General features: G+C 38.2%; 1 protein-coding gene across 3 annotated transcripts in view; it reads left to right on the top strand.

The window, feature by feature from the left end:
- Window positions 1-17,440: 17,440 nt before the first annotated feature.
- Window positions 17,441-20,189, top strand: part of LOC141903179 (ras-related protein Rab-37-like) — a 22,607-nt gene continuing 19,858 nt past the window's right edge. For 2 of the 3 annotated variants that reach the window (XM_074791211.1, XM_074791210.1), the window contains exon 1: window positions 17,441-17,652. In XM_074791211.1, coding sequence (XP_074647312.1) covers window positions 17,512-17,652 — 141 coding nt within the window. In that variant the 5' untranslated portion in view covers window positions 17,441-17,511. Of the gene's footprint in view, window positions 17,653-20,018; window positions 20,083-20,189 lie in introns of those variants that run through there. The other variant, XM_074791212.1, reaches the window with a different exon arrangement.

Here is a 20,189-nt window from a genome sequence, read left to right on the forward strand (position 1 = left end):
TCATCCGTACTTATCTTACTTATGTACCGAGGTACCTACATTTTTCGTCGGGCCGATGGCTGGTGGATCTTGTCACTTTGCGCTTCGGATATATACCCTATTATATTATGTGACTGCACATTTGGAGTAATTTACATCCGATACCTTCCCATCAGCACAACGAGACCGGAATAATTATCCTTGCATGGGACGACCGCTGAGTCATGTTCGATTCTTTGTCCAATGAAAAATGAAGTCGAAACAATGACTCATCGCCCGTACACATGAGTTATAAGCTTTACACACCGGTTTACAGTTTTACGTGTAATATTTCATCAGATTTTCTCATCTAGATAATTTTTAATCGCACCAATCTAATTGGCACCGATCTGCGATGGGACTCGTCGTGGAGGAAACGAGGATTTTATTCACTGTCAAAAAATAGCTAGTGTTCAAAATGCAATTACATGTTAATATACAGCGTTACTTGTTATGCAGATTAATTAAATTCTACATTTCTATCATATCCCAAAAATTCGTGAATTCTTCCTCCTTAAAATGTTCTCCGAGCATAGATATTGATGATGAAAATACGGAGTGGTCCAGAAGAATTTCTATCAACATTCGAAAAATAGTAAATCCTTTTCGCTGCCAAAAACACAGCAATTTTCAGAAATATCAGTCGTTCCTGGAAGGTTTAGATTATTGTGCCGTTGAATTACAGATCTCATCAAATATTCTTTAATATCCCTATCCTGCTTTCGTTAAAGCATATTTGTAAGAATTTAAGAAATAAACTTTCAAGACATATCAATAAATCGGAAATACAGTACAACGAAATTATACATAGTCGAAAGACGGGATAAAACTACAAGAATGTCTTTGAATACAAGTATATATTTATTTCAAGGGGTTCTTGCCCTTATATAAAACACAGATTTTAAATAGACGAATATCCTAATAACATACAGTTTGATATTTACGGCAATGAGTAGCCTACAAATTATTGCAGATATCATAAGAGCCTATAAAAAATATTTTGAATGATGAAAACGCTTAGAAAAATATACAAAATTCTGCACGGGGTGCGTATTTCTCAGCCTGTCGGGAGCTTTACAACCCAAAAGTTAACGAATAGTTTTTGACATTGACGCGACCTTTCCGGCCACGGCGCATTTCACTCGATATCGCATCAAATGATTCGAAATAATTAGATTTGTGGTGAATTTCTTGTCGATATTTCACCGAAGATCATACATTCAATATGTCCCCGAAAGTGACAATCTTGTCGCAATCACAAAATTAGGAAATTAAGGTATTCTATGGCTTAATAGATTTAGACTAGTTATAAAGTACAGTAGTTCGTTATCTCATATATCGAAATGGGACCTGATTTGAAAGTCTTTCCGAGATACTTGTCGCTGTATCGGTCATTCTAAATTTGCAAGATAAAATTCCGCAAAGCGTGTGCCACAAGAATCACATTGAGATATCGTAGAATCCATTATAAAGTATAAAACTTAAAAGCGGGGAACTTAAAAACTGCGGTTCAATTCACAGATTCTCCATTTTTAAATTTCTAAATGTAGCCAACCATTGCTTTTCCATAAATAATTCCTGACCGGCATTAAAACTAGTTAAAACACGCAAAACATTTAAAAAAATCACCTTCTAAAGCAGTAAACCTCGACACGGATCATTGAACAGTCCGGTCTTTCCTTGCGTGGCGTTTCATATTTTGGGCTTAATTCTAAAACTAGTGCAAGGTTTCTATACCGGCGTGGTAATGAATTATTTAAAACTAATTCAGTGTTTTACGAAATAAATTCACACCGTTCAGGAAAGTCTTAATTTCCCATCGGGTCGTTGAATATTCATTTCGAAGCGTTGTTTGTTTCGAATTAATTCACACATCGCATCGTTTTTTATCTATCTTCTAGCAAACTGACCTAAAAATAAATTTCTTCTTCTTTTCTGGCATAACGCTGGGAAATATGATTTGCCGACACTGGTATTTTGACAAACTTGTCAAACTGAATGGAAATCCGATGATGTTTACTGATAACTGGTTAAAAACCTCTATCTAACTAACAGCACATTAACTCTCGTATGTCTGACATTCGTACATTTTAGAAACACACTATCAAATTTGAAACACGATAATGTATTTATATGAAATTGATCTGACACTTTTCATGAGGTTATTATAGTTTTTAAATCTTTCTACGTGGTTTCGTCAGTATTCTGTGAATATCACATCAATCCCACATGAATATATATACGTACACGTCTTTTGGAAAGAAAATATTTTGATTTTCGATGAAAATAATTATGACATTTACAAGCAAAACACACCACACATCGTAACCGGCAAATTAGCTCATTTCAATTTTGCACGAGTTTCTTCATATCTGCACGTACTTGATTGTTCCACTAAAAATATAAAATCACCGACAACGTGTACCCGTACCCCGTATGTACATACATACCTCTCTAGCGTGATCTGTTTGCAGTACCGTAAAAGATCAAGGACTCTGCCAACGCGGTTTGTATATGCGCCGGTACTTTCAGTACAGCAACATACGTAACGTGTACGGATATGGTGTTGTGTGTGTGTGTCTGCTATACTGCAGTAGATCTAGAACGATCGATACAGCACTGACTGGTGGGAGTACTACATCGTCGAATGCTGTGGTGTCTGCAAGCGCTGTGCACCAAGATCATTAATTTGCTCCAATTCAAAGTGAACACGAAAAGACGCGACGGCTTCGTATGATGTTCTCTACCAGTCCAATATTTTAATGATAAAAGATAACGCCATTTTTCTTTCTTTCTAAAGCGGAGGCCGTGGTTAAGTGGTTCGTTGTTTCAATAATGGCAAAATCCCATATCCGTCCAAAAAAATTGCGATTCATTTATTTAATCGCAGATTACCTTGAAATTCAGAAAAACGCCTCGCTAGTTATATACATTAATAGCCTGATAAAAGTCAAATAAAAGCTCAACCTTTATGAATAACTTCTTGATTTTCATGGATGATATAAACGAGTGAACAAGCATTTTACAAAAAGGGAATTGATAAATAAGCTCTTGTTCAAAATTACTCTCCATCTAGATTTCTACATTACGGAATATTCGATTTATTTTATCCTGGGGAAATTTTATATTCGGCAACAAAACGAGAATGTAGATCATATGATACACTAATTCAGAGATAAAGCAAAAATACGTGAATAATTTTGTTTTTAATAATACGCATTAACAAGGAAGCGATTAGTGGATGGAATTGAATGGAATCACTAGAATATTGACAACTAATTCGTTTATAAGTACATCGAAACACTGGAATAATAGAAATCATCCCTCGTGGATTTTCCGTACAAGCAAAAATAGTCTTTATGAAATTTTGGTACGAGTCTCATAAAACTTTATTCTGTCTTCTGTATGCGAATAAATTTCGCTCGTGAATTTCGGGGTAGTACGTGTATCGTGTCAGTTTAGAATATATAATGTTCGGGTCGAACGAAAAATGAAAGTAGAAGCGATTTTTCCGGCGTCTGGTCGTTAGAAAAATCCGTTCGCGCTATCGAACAGAAATACCACTTAAACAGAGAATGAATGGCATTTTGATAAAAAGATGAAAATACCCATGTAACTGACGAATGTTCGGGAGGTTTATGGCATATATTGTGAAACGTGAAAATTGTCTGCACCGGCGTTAGTTTTCTCGCATTTTTAATAAGTCACCTGTCATTTTAGGTAATTTGACGAACTCCTAGTGATATAGTTTCTGCAATCATGCGATCACGTTTCGAGGACTATTTCGATCACAACTCATATGAAATGCTAAATTTCTCCCGTTGGTGTTCGTTGCGCTTCAAACTCGCGGAATTATTTTGTCTTTAACCTGACGATAAATATCTTCGTAAAGTCGCAAAATATCGTTCGTTTTACGCGTGCCTTCAACACTCTTTGATAACAAATGTATCTCGATCGCGGAAAGAATAAGACGAAGCCGTTCATTAGCAGACGAAATCTAAATTGTCACCACTGAAAATGTTTTCTCCCACGTACGACGCATAGCACACGTTTTACCTGAAATTGTATCCATTATTTCTGATATACATATATGCGTTAATAGACTATTTCTACCACTTCGAATCTTTTATTTGCGCGCAATATGTCGAAGGTGTCGCAGCTGATGGCGATCTAACAACAACGAGAGACGTCAAAGTAAAAATATGATTTATGTCATAGGTATACGGTCGATTCTATTATCTTGTTTCCTAAACCGTGTTGCGGACAAGGAAATTAATTTCGCCTCTTATTCACGAAGATTATCGAATCGTGCGTGGTAAAAAGAAAAATTATCAAACATTGAATATACTTATATGAATTTCATGTAATACAGGCTCGGAACAATCAAGTATAAACAGATAGGGATTTCGCTTATTCCCTTTCACCGCTTCTCATCGTGAAATTCGAGTCAGAATCTGAGTGGTTTAAACGAATAATATTCATACACATTTTCAGATTGTCGTCCGATTAACGTCACGTTATTTTCAGTCCGTCTTATCGTGGAATCTAAAACGATCGTTTTAGAGTCCATGGTTTTATAATAGACTCAAGTAAAGATGAGTCAATCGAAAATTCATTTCTTTTTATAATCGAGTACATCAGTTAAAAAACTCGATTTAAAAATCTAGCCAACAAAATCGTCCACGATCCCGCGAGATTCTGAGGTTAAATTCTATATGCTCGGCTGACCAATTTTTTGTAGGGATTTAAGGATTATAGGCCTATAACATTTAGTTGTCGTCAATATTTTTTCGCCAGTCAAACATTGCTTGTAGATAGTTATTTTTTTGTGAAAAACACACTACAGGTATAGGCCTCATATCGCATATCCGGCCCATGTGACGGGAGCAACTCAGTCAAGATACCCATAACATTACATACGAGTGCATTTCTCTTGGGTAGAAATGTTGACCTACTTTCCAAAACGCACGAACATTGGTTTGTTATATATCAAGTTTTTGTAAAACGAGGAACACGATTTAGGTCAGAACCTATTACCCCGATCACTCGGTCTTCTAGACTAGATTGATGACGATAAAGATGTTATTTCATGTAGGCTATATGTCGTCGCGGTATTCCAGATAACACAATTCTGAATGATTACCCCCGATTTGATCATAGACTCTAAACGTTTTAGAGTCGATGATCGTATCAAACGAAATGTTCCCGAGCCCGAGATTGTGTGTTAGGATTCAAACTGATGATCCACGCATTAGATCAGCGATTCCTGATGATACATTCCACACGCGTGGATGTGCTCTTACTTTTTCTAGACAGGTTGGTCGGGTTCTGTGAAAGCCGTATGAAAACCTTGGGCGAGCATGTTCAAATTACTGAAATCAATTCCACAATGGTTGCACCCAGCACGTCTAGTTTTGGTCGGAAACATATCATATGTTGCTTGGTGTATGGTGAATGGGATATTTGCTTATATTCGCACCTGGATTTTAAATTCGATTCATTCGCCTAAGTACACACACTCACACTAAATACAAGCACGAATTGAGTTATCAATAATGAAAAATGCTCAGACACGTCGTCACGCAGTGTTACTCGATCGTTGTTGGTGCAGCTTAAGTCGTTGCCGAGTTGTGATATCCGTAGATTTTTTTCATAGATCCACATTTAAGTTCTTTATAAAATAAGAATATATCGTATTACATCGTATTACATGTGCTTAGAATTGTTTTGGTAGAAAAATAGATGTTGCGAGATTTTTATCAAGACTGTCATCAAATTTCTGTTGTTACTACTTAAACCTTCCCCGACTCCCCGTTGCAGCAGTATCGATATTTTCTTTGACGATACATTATATGAAGAAAAACTCTCGTTCGTTTCATTTTTATGCCTTATTCTGCTCATATAATGATGTCCTTCGTGTGCGTCCAGAAAATATTACAACAATGCTGAAACGTTTTCTTCGTGGCCCGCGACTACAGAAAAATGTATATACGTTTTTCCGTTGATTGAAATATCGGATATTTCTTCGTGGGATGTATAGAAGTTGAAAATACATCAAATGAGTCATCATCCTACTGCAGGCAAAATAAGAATTTGATTAACTAACTTGCTATAAATGCCACAACTTGCTCGACTTATCATCAATCAGTTCGAGCCAGCCACACTTCACGCCCAAACACGACAGACAATACATAATAAGGTTGAAACTATATACAATTTAAAGAGATTAAAATCGAAATCGAAATTTATCTATCAAGAATTAGAATCAGACTACACGACGTTTCGAACTGTAGAGACATAACGAGGCATCACTAGAGAGAGAGAGAGAGAGAGAGAGAGAGAGAGAGAGAGAGAAGTCCGAAACGTCGCGAATTGTCGAAACGTCGCAATCTTTTAGATTGTATAGTTGTTTTTAACCTTATCCATCTATCTGTACGTCCGAGTGTGGCTATTCTTCTACACACTACGAGTCTCATATTTCCCGAAAAAAAAATGCTAAGCACGGGAGATTTATACAAAGAGAAGCTCGCTCATCTATGATCTAAAGTAGGAAAGAATAATGTGAAATTTGGTGAAATTCATTCATTCTTTTACGCGAGATATCATTTAGCAATAATGACAAAAGACTTATTCTGAGGCTTTCGTATTTTTCATTAATTTTTCTATTAGGTACCATACCCCTTGAGGCTACATATGTAAGCTTCGTTACCAGAGGCGTATTTATGGTACGCACGAAAATCCCGTGTATAAATCTAAAACTGTCTTCTCCGTGTGCCGTAGCAGATTATGCACTTTCTTGACGTCAAATCGATAGTGACGGCGTCAACGAAGATATTTGAGAATAATCTTCATCAGAATTCATACGTATAACTAATATACGTATGAAGCTGTTTCATGATGTAGTTGCCGATAATCACAGGGCCAAGTATAGACTTGCCGCAAGTCCAAAAACGGTCATAAGAGCTTATTAAGCCCAAACGCACACGACACGGAAACAGAAATTTGTGTTTTTGAACGTTTCCATGTGTCGTGTGCGAGAAACAAGAAACATGGTTTCGGGAACAACGTTTCCGCGATCAAACTTGTTTGTTTACGTGTTTTTGTGTTTCCGTGTTTCCGTGGAAAGAAACCGAGTGGACAGGAACTGACCCCGGGGTTAGGTGGTGTTCATGTTGTTCATACGTAAATATTCCGAATTCTGTGCAAGAAACCCTCACTGTTCCCTGTTCCCCGTTCCCTGTTCCCTGTTCCCTGTTCCCTGTTTCCCTATTGATTTCGTCTGCCGCGATCATCAGTTGTCGTCTGATCCCGCGTCGAGCAGTCGCTGTTATTCGGGTTGGTGATCGAATCTATTTTTACGACGCCCGGCACAGCGCGTCATCCATCGTGTGCTGTAAATCGTATACGGTTTTATTGTGAGCAGAGATCGATCTGCAGAACGTCGATCGCGTATATGAACTGGATGCTGCCTCGGTCGCCGATAATGAATCGAAATCACTGAATAGCTCTACCAGTTAGTACTGCCGGCGCTGCAGCATCTTTTTCTTGAGAAACAGATCTTTTGTTCGCGTCATCGGCAGCATTTTTCTTTAAGACGCACAGTTATGTGTATAAGGCAGTCGCCTGGTGGATATAAGGGATGCAGGTGATACGGATGATATAGAGTAACTAGCGAGCGACACAGTTCATTAATTCAAGCGACGGTGCAGCCGATATCCGCGTACTCTCTAGCACCACCACTGAAACTAACCATTCCTGTTTTATCGGAAAATGCATCGTCCCGTTCTCCGCAGGACTTGCATAATAACATAAATCTGGATAGCACGAGATAAACACTCGTCAACATTTTCACTCTTGCGAATTGGAAATTAGATTTCACGTTGTTTGATTCTTCGTGGATACGTCATCGAGTCCAAAAGAATGTATGTGCTAAAACTGGTATTTACGTAGTTCCAACACGCAACTCGGGGTAGAAACATACAATAATCCGCCGAATAATAACGACTTTATACCGATAAAAACATCCGATTGGATAGTGTCGAGTGGTTGCTTCATAGGGGTTTGTTTATCGTGTTTGTTTCCCTCTGTGTATGTGCGATTGAATCTTTAAGAATGGATGGCGAATTGAATGTGATCACAAACGGTCGCGATGGATACATGACTATGATTGGACGTGATGAGCAGAAAAATGCTACGGTATTGTTTGATGAAAATGCAATTCACAAGGTGAGCCATCGATATCGAATGCGTGTGCTAGAAAATCACTTCTTTGCAAGTGTAGATCATGTAGATAAGTCATAAATGCCCCTAAAAACACGAGTGTACATGGGCCAGAATCTCACTTAAAACAGTCACAAGATCAAAAGGTTTTTTTAAGGAAAGTTCATGATACTAAAACGTCACCCACTCGCTGATCCATCAACAGCGATGATCAAAGGAAATTTCATCATGGTTTTAGTATCGTACGGTCGATTCAGGGTCGTCTGAACATCGCTCATTCCGATAAAGTTATGTTTAAAAGCTCGTCCATCCAGGCTTAGACAAGTGGAGACTCGTCGGATTCTGTCTGTATACTCCATTAATTTAATTAGCATCATACATCGGTTGATTCATGGATCGAGACATCTCATCTCGAAATGCAGGTTTCGTATCGCGGCCGAAGGAAGTGGCGGCACACTTGAAACGAATTGAGATGAATTTGAGCACGTGGCTCTCGCGTGTGGAATACATTTTCTGGAAGGTTTAAATGGAAGGTTTTTTAGGTTCAAACGCCATGGATCATTCTTCCACTTTCAGGAATGTCGTATGTCGTTCGTTATGAAATGAAACGATGAATAGGGAGATCTTTAGCCATACGAACAATTACCTCGTGGTTATGTGCACGGCATGATGCTGGTACACGGCAAAAGCTGCTTTGAATCGTGTTTTGCGTCTGGTTGACGCTTCAAAACGCCAGCTTTTAAAAATGCATGGCAATCTTGGCGATTTTTTATGGGAACGTACAGTCATGAACCATGATGTTGAAATAGAACTAATTCCAATGCGACCAGGAGCACAACGTTTAGCATCCAATAGCTAATCTTTTTGTTGTAATTTCTTCTGGCAATTACTCCGAAGTTTGCAGTATATTTCTAAAAGGTTTTCAGAGCCAGTGATCTTTATGAAGGGACCCATACACTTCCGAGAAATAGCCTTCTTTGAATGGAAACGTTTGGGGACGGTTAATCTGTAGAGCCGTATCACTGATGCATATGTGTGGAATTTCTTTCTATTTTCCTCTGATTCTATAGTAAAGGTCGTGGTATGAGATACTCGTATAAAGTTACCCTATTCGACGTTAAAGCTTGTGAAGTGTAAGGTACGGTTTTAAGTTTACGTTTTTCAAGTGTAGATAGCACCAACCTGCTCTAACATACCCGTAATGAGCAAAATTGTCTGACCGAATGCGTGATATCGCATATAGGGTTGGGCAAAGTGAAGTGCTATTATCATTGGGACTTTGTGTAAATGTCACCGAAAGGACCCTAAATCAACGTTTCACCAGAGGAAATGAATATACACGAAGGCTCAAAGTTCAATAAACATTGGTATATCATCAGAATGAACACCTTTTTGAATCAATGAATCCAAACTAAGTCATTACTTGCGCGTTTCATTTGCCTCCGTGACAAATATTAGATTGCTTACTAATGAACGAATCGGGATCGAGACGTAGCCAATGTTTTTTTTTATGATATTAGTTTAGGCAGAAATCTGAGCTTCTGAAGTATTTCAATTTCCAGACACTTGTAGAATTTCCTAGCCGTCCCCGTTATTAATTTTATCGGTGATGGAGAAGACGCCGAGTGCGCAGTGAAAATGAGAGACATATCAGGCTTTATTATGTGACACAAGATGATAAGTTCACTCGGGCGTGGTTGGCGATAACAACGCAAATGGAATAAAAATGAAAATCATATCAACGATGAATTTATACGTTTGTTATTCTAAGTGTGGATTAGAAATGGTCACGTAAACTGTTGTTATGATTAATGTCACCTTGTGCTAGAACTCTTTAATTGATTCCACAATTATGAGCATCACCTCCGACATAACATTGAGTATCAGAATGACCCAAGACGCTTTGATTATCACCAGTATCCATAATGGTATAGTTCATGCTCATTGTTTGACATAATTTCTGTTGGACCTGGAACGGAAACCATGTTTCAAGAGTTTTCGAAATCTCCTGTGTCGAAGTACGCTATTCGTTCATGGCCAGCACTGACCTTAGCTATAGGAGAATATATGACAAAACTCTTATCAGGTTTTGGAGTTGGGGGATAATCGTTCGGTGCTTTCATCGCCTGAAATCAAAGAAATGGTGATTGAGCAGCAAAAGACGGTAAACCTAAATGAAGTTGATGAGCGCCTGCCACATGAGAAAACTATACAACGAAGCAAACGCTACCGGTAATGGTCGTTTTGGGACTATTAGGAATTGAATAGTTTGCCGCCTGATTTTAAGGAGATTGAAGACTACTTCAGCGTCGCGCAGTTAGATGAAAATTCGCCAAAATCTCCATCAACACCGCAGCAACTGTAGATCAAGAGCTCAACGATAGACTCGCGTACATCGTGCATCAGACTGTATAAAGTGAACGATGCAATAAAGGTTCTTTTCGGCGTCGGTGGCGACAAACAACCTGCCGGCCATCGCGGTTTGTATGTAGATGTATGCAAAGCTGACTTTACCAGATCGATACCAAAATCGATACATTTTACGTCATTTCCTCAATAGAGTATCGTGATGAATAATATCCGATACCATATCAGTGCTATAAAATTACTTCGTCCATTTCAAACAATCTCCTATTATTATGGATTGGCATCTGACAACAATACGGTGTTGTTCTTCTGGTTGTTCTGGCACATGGTACTGCACTTTCGTTTAAAAATAACATCTACATTTACTCTTTTTAAATTGATATTTTGGCAAGATAGATAGATCTCGGATTCATTAACGATGTGGGGCTATTTCGTTCCGATTCATTTGTTCCTTTCACCATGTTACATGCCCCAAACGATGCAGTGACATCATTGCCGCAATACGTCGAATACGTTACAACGTCTGAGTTCCCTCGTCTTGATGTGTCATGTATAGAATGCATCTTTTCTGTAGTTACCAGGGCAGCATTGATAAGACAAAATGCATTCGCTTCACGGCTATCTCTCGAGACCCATCGGCATATTAACTATCGACCATGGATTTAATTATATGTGAAGTAATATCATGAATGACCAAAGATTAGCCTATTGCGTATAGCAGAGAGATTAATGAAATACCAGTCTCACATTTCATATCGAAATATTAAGTTACGTCAGCACCAAAACGAATGACTTAATGAATTCATTTCACATTCCATACACGTCACTCGTAGTATAGTCGCATAAAAGATAAAGATGTGAATCTTTGTTCGATAGATAGCGAAGATGCCACTTCAGCGTTATGTTGTTGATTTAATCCCACTGAAGGATTATCTTCTTATACCTCTCAACATTGAATTGAATGTCGTGGAAGTAATCCAGTAGTCTGCTGGTGCTCGGCGGTTCGCCAGTGGTAGCGTAACACCAAACGATAATTGATCGTGGTCGAGACATTCTCCATCTTCATATGAAAAAATATAATCCTGGAATGATTCGGGGTAAGTCCAGTATCCCGATCCCGGGTGAATCCCTAGACAAACAGGGTTATAGATCGTAATGATAACCATGTTCCGTCAAATTTGGATTCGAATTTCATCTCAAGTCGATACATTAGTTAATGTAGGATTTGGAAGCAAAATGAATAAGTAGCCAGCGGTATATCCATGCGCGCCCGTGGTCTATCCTGGCTAATGGCACACGAATCATTTGTTGGCTGTCCTTGAAATGTCTCTTTATTGTCTATAATTGCTTTCGGACCCTCGGGGTGTCTCGTGTTGGTTATACGTTCTCCTCGATAAATGTGACTAGATAATTCGTTTATTGTCGTGGACAGATTTATAAATGACATCCCCGGGGGCGGTGTATATCGTGATGTATCATACATATGTATCGGTCAATTCTTGATTCTTTGTATTTGAGAAGGACACGATTAAATGGTTTAAATCAAACTGACTGCATGTTTATTTCTACACATTTACATGGGACGATGATAACCATCCTGCTTGAATATCACGATGTATTTATTGCAATTTCCTTCTGAGAATATTCATCGAAAAGCCTGGAATTTTCAAACAAGGATCCAAACAAAACATTACGCGTGAAAAAAACGACTGAAACAGTAATAAAGTTTTGTGTCGAGGTCAAACTATTTACATATCTTTTTGATGATATCTCGTAAACTACAGCGGTAAGAAACGCGTAATGCATAATATCGGAGTAGTAATCAACATCAATCTGGAACAGTATCGTCGTTTTTATTGTTTTGAGATTGCAGACAAGTGATGAACAGTACGACCGCAGACGCGACCCGATAAGAAATTTCTCCCGGAAAGGTTTGCCATCAGCGCACGAACCATCAGTTGATTGATGATTATGATTCTGAGAATACAGATTTACATTTTTAAGAGCACAAGACATTTTCCTAAAGAGAGAGAGAGAGAAAGAGAGACTTTGGTCAAATCGGCCTGGAGAACCATGGCGGTTAATATTGACGAAAGATATTTCTCCGTATGGTTTCTTCCATTCCTTCCTTTACTTAAAGTTTATTGGAAACCTGACCACGCATTTTGCGCACTTGACATCGACATGATAATTCCATTTCTTAATCCGGGGGCTCGATCTACTACCAGGGAGAATCAGCCAAAATTCGGTGATGTTTCCATATGTTTCACTGCGACCGCTAAGTTACTACCCTGAAATTATCGAAAGCATACCCGGTTCTCTGCTTTATCGGGCAATTTTCAGCAATCAGGAAGGATTGTGAATATCATATAAAAATCTTATGTTGTAAATTTGATTTAAAAAGACGATCAACAAATGGATTGACATTTTTTAAAAGCCGGAAGTCGCTTTAAATGCATCTCATAATTCAGCCTCTCTCAAACGACATCGGCGCTATTCACATGCAAAGTCTTCCTGGTACTCAACAATGACAGATCGTCTCTGTTCCATCACGTCGCAAATAGAATCGACCGCGAGGAAATACACCACGCCGCTATCCGCAGCCATACTTCATCGGTCGCGTGTCGACCACGAATTGGCACGAATGAGAAACCGCACTGGGTTATCAACCGCGTAATAATTTCATTAGGTCTCATTAGTTTCAATCGGCCTGTTGTCGCTATTCAGTGAATTCTAACCAAACACGCATTCGTATCTACAATACATAAAACGTTTTGCTCAAGGCTTATGCAATCATGTTTTAGAAACGATTCGTGGCTGCGTAATTCTTAGACGAGTTTTTGAAGTCGCAAATGTTGTACACGACGAAATTTTCGAGCCGATAAAATGTTCTTACTTCACGTTATTTCGGCATTCGTAATCCGTCACCTGTGAGTTTTATGTCTATTGATGTATGAATAAGTATGTAAAAGCATGTATCAATATACTTATTATGTAAACGTTTTTAAGAATATACAGCTAATCAATCCCAGCTTATATAAATCGCTGGCATTACTTCTAAGACAGATTTCAACGTACTAGTCTTTTAAAGACGCCCGATAAAATCAGACAAAACTGAAAACCTCGAAGCATTTACACGCAGTAATAACTAGGAGTGTCAAAAGTAACAGGCGATGATTGAGGCGCAGTGTATAGAGCGGTAAACAGCGTCGCGAATGAATAACGACGTGTGTTTACATAAAAACCTCTCTTCAGCGTATCAGTGCAGCAGTGGAAGCACAGTTGTGTTACAGCATCCGACGTTCATATCCGCGACGTCTCGTGTTTTCAGCTGTAGCTGTAACAGAGCGACGCTGTCCTTGCGACACGAGACGACAATTTTTCATCGGAGGGATCATCATCAGTATGAGAGGTGACACGGCAGTAGTCGCACTACTAGCGCAAAACAGACGTCGACATTTTAAACAAGTTTCCGTTTCTACTTAAGCGATCCTTTGTTGTAATTCATGTCAGATGCGGAAACAGTTCGGTCCGGTTTTAATAGACAATTGATATAAATTATAGGGGTAATTTCGTCGATGGAAATTTTACATGTAAAATGGAAATCAATTTAAATCGTCAGTCAGCGCTTCAAATCTGATGAACAACTCACGCGAATTGATATGTTGAATGATACAAAACAATTCATATCCTTTTATCTGTAAAAAAAAAAGTTTTGAATATCAATTTGCTTCCTCCTCGCCGATAATGATGATGATTGAAACCCTGGATGAAGTTTCTCGTTAAGCTCAGCTCGGATTCGAACCCCAAATCCTGTTCTTAAAGCTGTTAACGTTTTAGAATGATAATTTTAAAACAATTCATGTTCGGGGCGGATTGGATAAGGCCTCCTGCGATCGGGATTGCTCACAGTTTAGAATGGCGATTTTTCGATCGACCGTTACTATTCTTGGGGAACAGAGCACTTGACCATCATGTAAACTGGGCCACGGAAGTGTTGCTGAGATTGGTACCAGTTTGACCAATATAAATTAGAATTCCTCGATGCGAAACATTCTTAATAGATTTAATGTTGACTTTAACGCGTTATTCCGATCATGGACGTATAAACTATTTCACACGTCCATGTTCCGATGAGGTACTGTCAGAGATTGCGCATCAAAATCAGATATTTCAGTTGTGTCAGAAAAAAATTCGTATAGAACAAATGTCTGTATCTTATAATTCGTATACGTGTCTATTTTCAGACGATACTTGTCGGAGATAGCGGCGTCGGGAAAACGTCTTTGCTTGTACAATTTGATCAGGGGAAATTTCATACGGGTTCGTTCTCGGCAACAGTCGGTATCGGATTCACGGTAAGACACGTCACATTTCGCCATATATATTTCACTAGTTTTTTGCACCTCAAAAAAACGCTGATGAATTCACAGCGAAGCTACGCATACGGAGACTTCAAAACGAGTAAGTATATAGTGTTTAATAGTTACTAGTCGGTTGCCGGTCGTATCTATTGCTATGATGGAAAACGATGAGGTAAGTAAAGGACTTATTCAATGGATCCAATATCCAGTACTTTTCCTTGCCATACGATTAGTTCTCTAGGTTTCTTCGCCATTTTTCTTTTTTTGAAGGGTGGACGCTTGCTTGCGTCTGGATCTGAATCCGTCAAGCTTCTCGCGTGATGCATCGACTTTATGTCCATGCATAATCTTATAATCTGTTTGATTTTATATAACTGTTAGCAATTGCATATCAATTTCCGTATTGCGAATCTAAACAAATTACTATATCATTTTCACAGGTTGGATGATTATTCAGCAGTCATTTTACGAAATGAATAAGTCTTGAACATGCCATCAATTTGAAGCCGATGCTGTTTTCAGGGACAGATACTAAATAAAATTGACCTAGTAAAAGTGTTTTGGTGCGGCAAACGCTAATGCATTCATGCACTTGTTTATCAGCGAATGATTTTGGTCAACGACTTTCCAAGTCATTCACTCCTAGTAACATCTCTATCTTACTGCATTTCGTTTTCGACGCTAAATTGCTATTTAATCAGCGTTGCCAATTTTGCGATCTATTTGATATCGAACTTCAAATATTTGTCTATTATTGACGCCGTTTCGCGAAGAGAATTTCATTGCACAACTTTCATGAATCTTCTCGCGTCGATCGATTATTCTTTTACAAACAAAATTAATCCGAGATAACAAATTCTAGCCTCAACAAGTCCCAATCCGTGTCAACGAAACGGTGTATTATACAAACTAATATTTTCCAATATTTGGTGTCTAGAACGGCATAGTAACGCGGCGCAGAGAAGGATTACATTTTGTGGATTTTCCTTCCATCCATTAAACGTGTATATATTGAATATTTTTATAAAAAGTCATCAGCCGAATGAACTGTTGTTGTGTATCACACATTTCAAAGAAAAATATATACAACATTTTAAGATTTTCTAATACTGATATATACATAGTACATACATCGTTAAATATCCCTTCTAGCTTGGGATTTTTACCGAACGTTTTTGAGCCGTATTTGAGTAGCATATTTGTCTCCAACTGTCTAGCTATTATTTCACGGTAGTGCTTTATCTAATGTCATTTCGCTGTTAGGATAATCCATTTGCAGTGCAATTACACGCAAGCCATTTCTGGTAAATCCTATTGTGTCAGCCAGGAAGATAAATCGGGCAACGATCTGTGCTCATTCCCTTTACGTGGGACTTGAAAAACAGGAAATGTTTGACGTGAAAATTTTCAGCGCATAGCACTGATCTAAATTCCATTTCGCAACTGTACGCGAGAAAAATGGAAGAACCAAACGATGTTTAGTTTATAGATTTTACGTGTTTAATCAAAATATTACCATTATTTGCGGGTGAATATTTAAAATGAATTTCTTCGAAACCTAAAGAATAGGCTACGTAGATTACCGTATTTCATAACGTACGTCTATTTCGATTTTAACAGTATATAACCTAACATTCTCTACTCGCACATAAATCATACAGATGAAAGAGAGATTTCGATTGATACCGTACTGTACAGTCGTTTGTATACGTAACCACTTGAGGGAATAATCTCATCAATATTCATTTTATTGTATATATCTCTCGTTTTGGGTGGAGTAATAGTTTGTTTTATCTGAAGTAGCGGTAACGTAGCGTTAGCAAGGATAAAGGATATTAATTTGTATATTTTTCTATGATAAATGTTACTCTTAAAGTCTTTTTATTGTAAATGCAGAATATAATTGGCTAGTTAATTTTGAGTTTAATTTAGATTTTTCGAAACTCGAGGGAAAATATTCTTGAGCGCGGTGTTGTGAACCAGTTATCATAGTGTTTACGGTTGTTTTCGCCGGCATTTGAGTCATTTACCAAAATCTACGATTGTCTTCTTTTATATACAGCGAAAGGAGAATGCACAATACATTTGAGAAAACCCCTAGTCCTCCTTGCGTACACTTTTAAGATGATTTCGAAATGCTAAACGACGAGCTGAAAACGAATATCTTTGATCTGAGGGAAAACGGTCAGGTCTAGCCTACCAACCATTGTATTCAATCTCCTGCTCGTATTTCTTTTGGAGCTATTAGAAAGAGTTTTAGACTGCCGCTGTGGGTTTTATTTACACTTGAATACTTTCTATTCAATGACCGGTAGCTCATTTGAATAAAAATAACATGTACCACCGATAGACGACGCGCAAGACGACTGGGTAAAGTTAGTCATTATGGTCGATAGATGTCGCACGCGTCGTGCATGAAATGCGGTTATAGAGCGTCACAATGTGGAGCCTGGTGTCTCGGGAGTAACATCGCCGCTGCTGCTGTCACCACACATTATGTGTGGGAATTTTATCCTGTGATACTGTGTAAAATGTAATCCAGATGTCCGCCACTAAACCGGATAATATTAATATGGACAAGGTGGAAGCACAGGAGTGCAATGAAACCGACCTACTACCCGCTCCTAACGGGATATCGCGACCTCCTGCAAGCCCGACCGAGTACTACGATTTTGCCTGCAAGGTCGGTGACTAACAAATAGATACACGATCTGTTTTTTTTTAACACTCACTCGCTATATTATGTAACCACTTTCTGGTATTAGTTTTCTGGGGTGTGAATTTAAGGTTGTTTGGGTGTGAGACGTCAAATTTCTAGGGTTGTTAGGTCTGACTCAAAAAAATACTGTGTGTGTTTGTAATAGTCTGTTAGTAAGTGTAAGGTTTTTGAGGAGCTACTGTTGAAACTACTGTAGTAAAACATAGTCGTAATAATGCAACTGAGGCTTTGAGACTTCTCTGTCTTTAGCTGCCAATCTCGTGTCAAAGGACTCTTTAATCTAGGCTTTCAGACAGTGTAAACAGATCAATAGTCTTTAACCCCAATTGAATAAAATATCAATAATTGTCTATGGCTGATTTGATTATTGGAATGGTAACTGGATGGTGGTGGATAGAGCGATCGGCTTTCAATCAGACTGTCTGTTACTTGTCAGGTCTGTCCCAATCAGCTCGTTTAGCAGGCCCACAGGACATGTCTCATCTTAAGATGTTAGATATTTTTTTATTAAGAAGTGGATATTTTGCCAATTTGGTTTTATTCTAGTAAACGCTATTTTGTCAATATACGTATAATGAAGAATACATTTTTACAATTTGGGTTAGAAAAACTGTTGAGGGCTGTAAGAAGATTAAGAATTAGGGTTAGTCCCTACCGATAGATTCAGGACTGCAAGCAGTAACACCTCATATTCTTATAGCTAGAAATGATGATGGTCTCTGGGTTGGGATTGAATACTGCCACGCAGTAGATGGTGGTTTCAAGTCCTAAGAAATTCCACTTATTTCTGTTTCATGCTTTCTTGCATTTTTCAAGTCGTGTCATTGGTAATTGTCCAATTTTATTTTATTCTAAAAGCTATAGGCCTACCCAGTAGCCTAGGCCCAATTTATTTCAGTGTCTTGGTGACCTAAATTTGTAGATTTCTCTGTAAAATCCTTTGTAAAATACGAAAGCAATGCGGATCGGTTTCCTGTGGCTGTGGGTTGAAAACAATCGATCTCAATTATCTCTTTTACTCTGCCTTAAAAAACCTTTCATCTTGTTAGCGTCTATTAGGCTCGTTTTACACCATTGTCTTACGCAATTCATCTTGTTACCCTACCATTAGGAAATCAAACGCTAAGATGAAAATGGCTGCGTTAAATCTTCTCCTCGTTGAGTCTGTGACGGATATCCTGAGAAATGTCGCCGCATTATTCAACAGGGCGTTTTTGATTTCGAGACCTGTTTTTCATAAATTCGTCAAATTTCAATTTTTTTCCTGTGATGCATAGTCAATAATCAACGCTGTACGAAATTCATCGACACATCGCTTTAATCTCGTGCCAACAGTAACTGAAAGCTTTCAGGGCCTTGAAAATTGAATTTTTCGTCAGTGTTACAATGTTGCAGTTGTTTAAGGCATGTTCGTGTGGTGGAATTAAATTTCCATTGAAATATTTTCTAATTACCCCTATGGGTGTCGTCTGATTAATTAGAAATCCGAGAGCCTCTTAGCCTTGAAGGCACCTTTTGCTAAGTGTACCGGGTACCTTGAAACGCACCGGTGGAAGAAATCTTTCAGTAGAAGCAAAAAACTGAAGTGATTCCGTCATTTCTGAGAAAGAAGAATTAATTTCTAACTTTATTTAACTTCAAATGGCTTCTATTCTTTCTACCGAGTCTTATTTCTATGGCAACTGACAATATTGTTTGATCATTTTTCAGCCGATAGATCATTATTACTCTTATAAAATCAGCCGAACAGATGTTCTGATCGTACATGTATATGAATAATTTCATTTCGTTTCATATAGGCTTCGAGGCACCGTACGGTGAATACAGATCTCATAAAGTGTCGAATCATTTACGTAAAAATATGAAATTCATACTGAAAATCTAATCGAGGATTTTACATTGAATTATCGCGATATAGTGTCATCATTTGAATATGATATCGATATTAGAAATAGGTCATGAACGGTTTTAATTCTGCTTTTATAATAAATAAACCAAGCCGAATATACCGAAATAGAAACCGTTGTGGTGAATTAGTTTTACAGGGTCTCGACATTGCGGTCTGTTCTACCTATAGTGGACTAACAGCGATCATCGGAAATATCTGTCGCGAAAGCCGATAATGTGCTGACGGAAAATTAGTGGATCGTTGGTTCGTTCGTTCGCTAGTGTTGTTGCCGTTATCGATATAACAATATCCGATGTTGACCGGCTAGAAACAAGAGTAATTATACCGTCGAAATGGAGCCCGTATTAGCGACAGTCTTCACTCGGGTTCCGTATTCAGTGACCGGTGCAGTTTTAGTCTAAATAAGGATTTTTCGTTTAATCAATTGCTCGTTATATATGAGGAACATGATTCCCATATACGAGCAACGAAATAGCAAACTGAAGGTAAATCCATTCATGAAATCGTTACTCAGTAATATTTGTGGTGAAGGAATTTTTTCGAATGTTTTTTTGACCCGGTCAGAAACAGACAAAACAAAAAGTGATTTTTT

The sequence above is a fragment of the Tubulanus polymorphus genome, chromosome 4 (assembly GCF_964204645.1).
Source record: "Tubulanus polymorphus chromosome 4, tnTubPoly1.2, whole genome shotgun sequence".
Classification (NCBI taxonomy): Eukaryota; Metazoa; Nemertea; class Palaeonemertea; order Tubulaniformes; family Tubulanidae; genus Tubulanus; species Tubulanus polymorphus.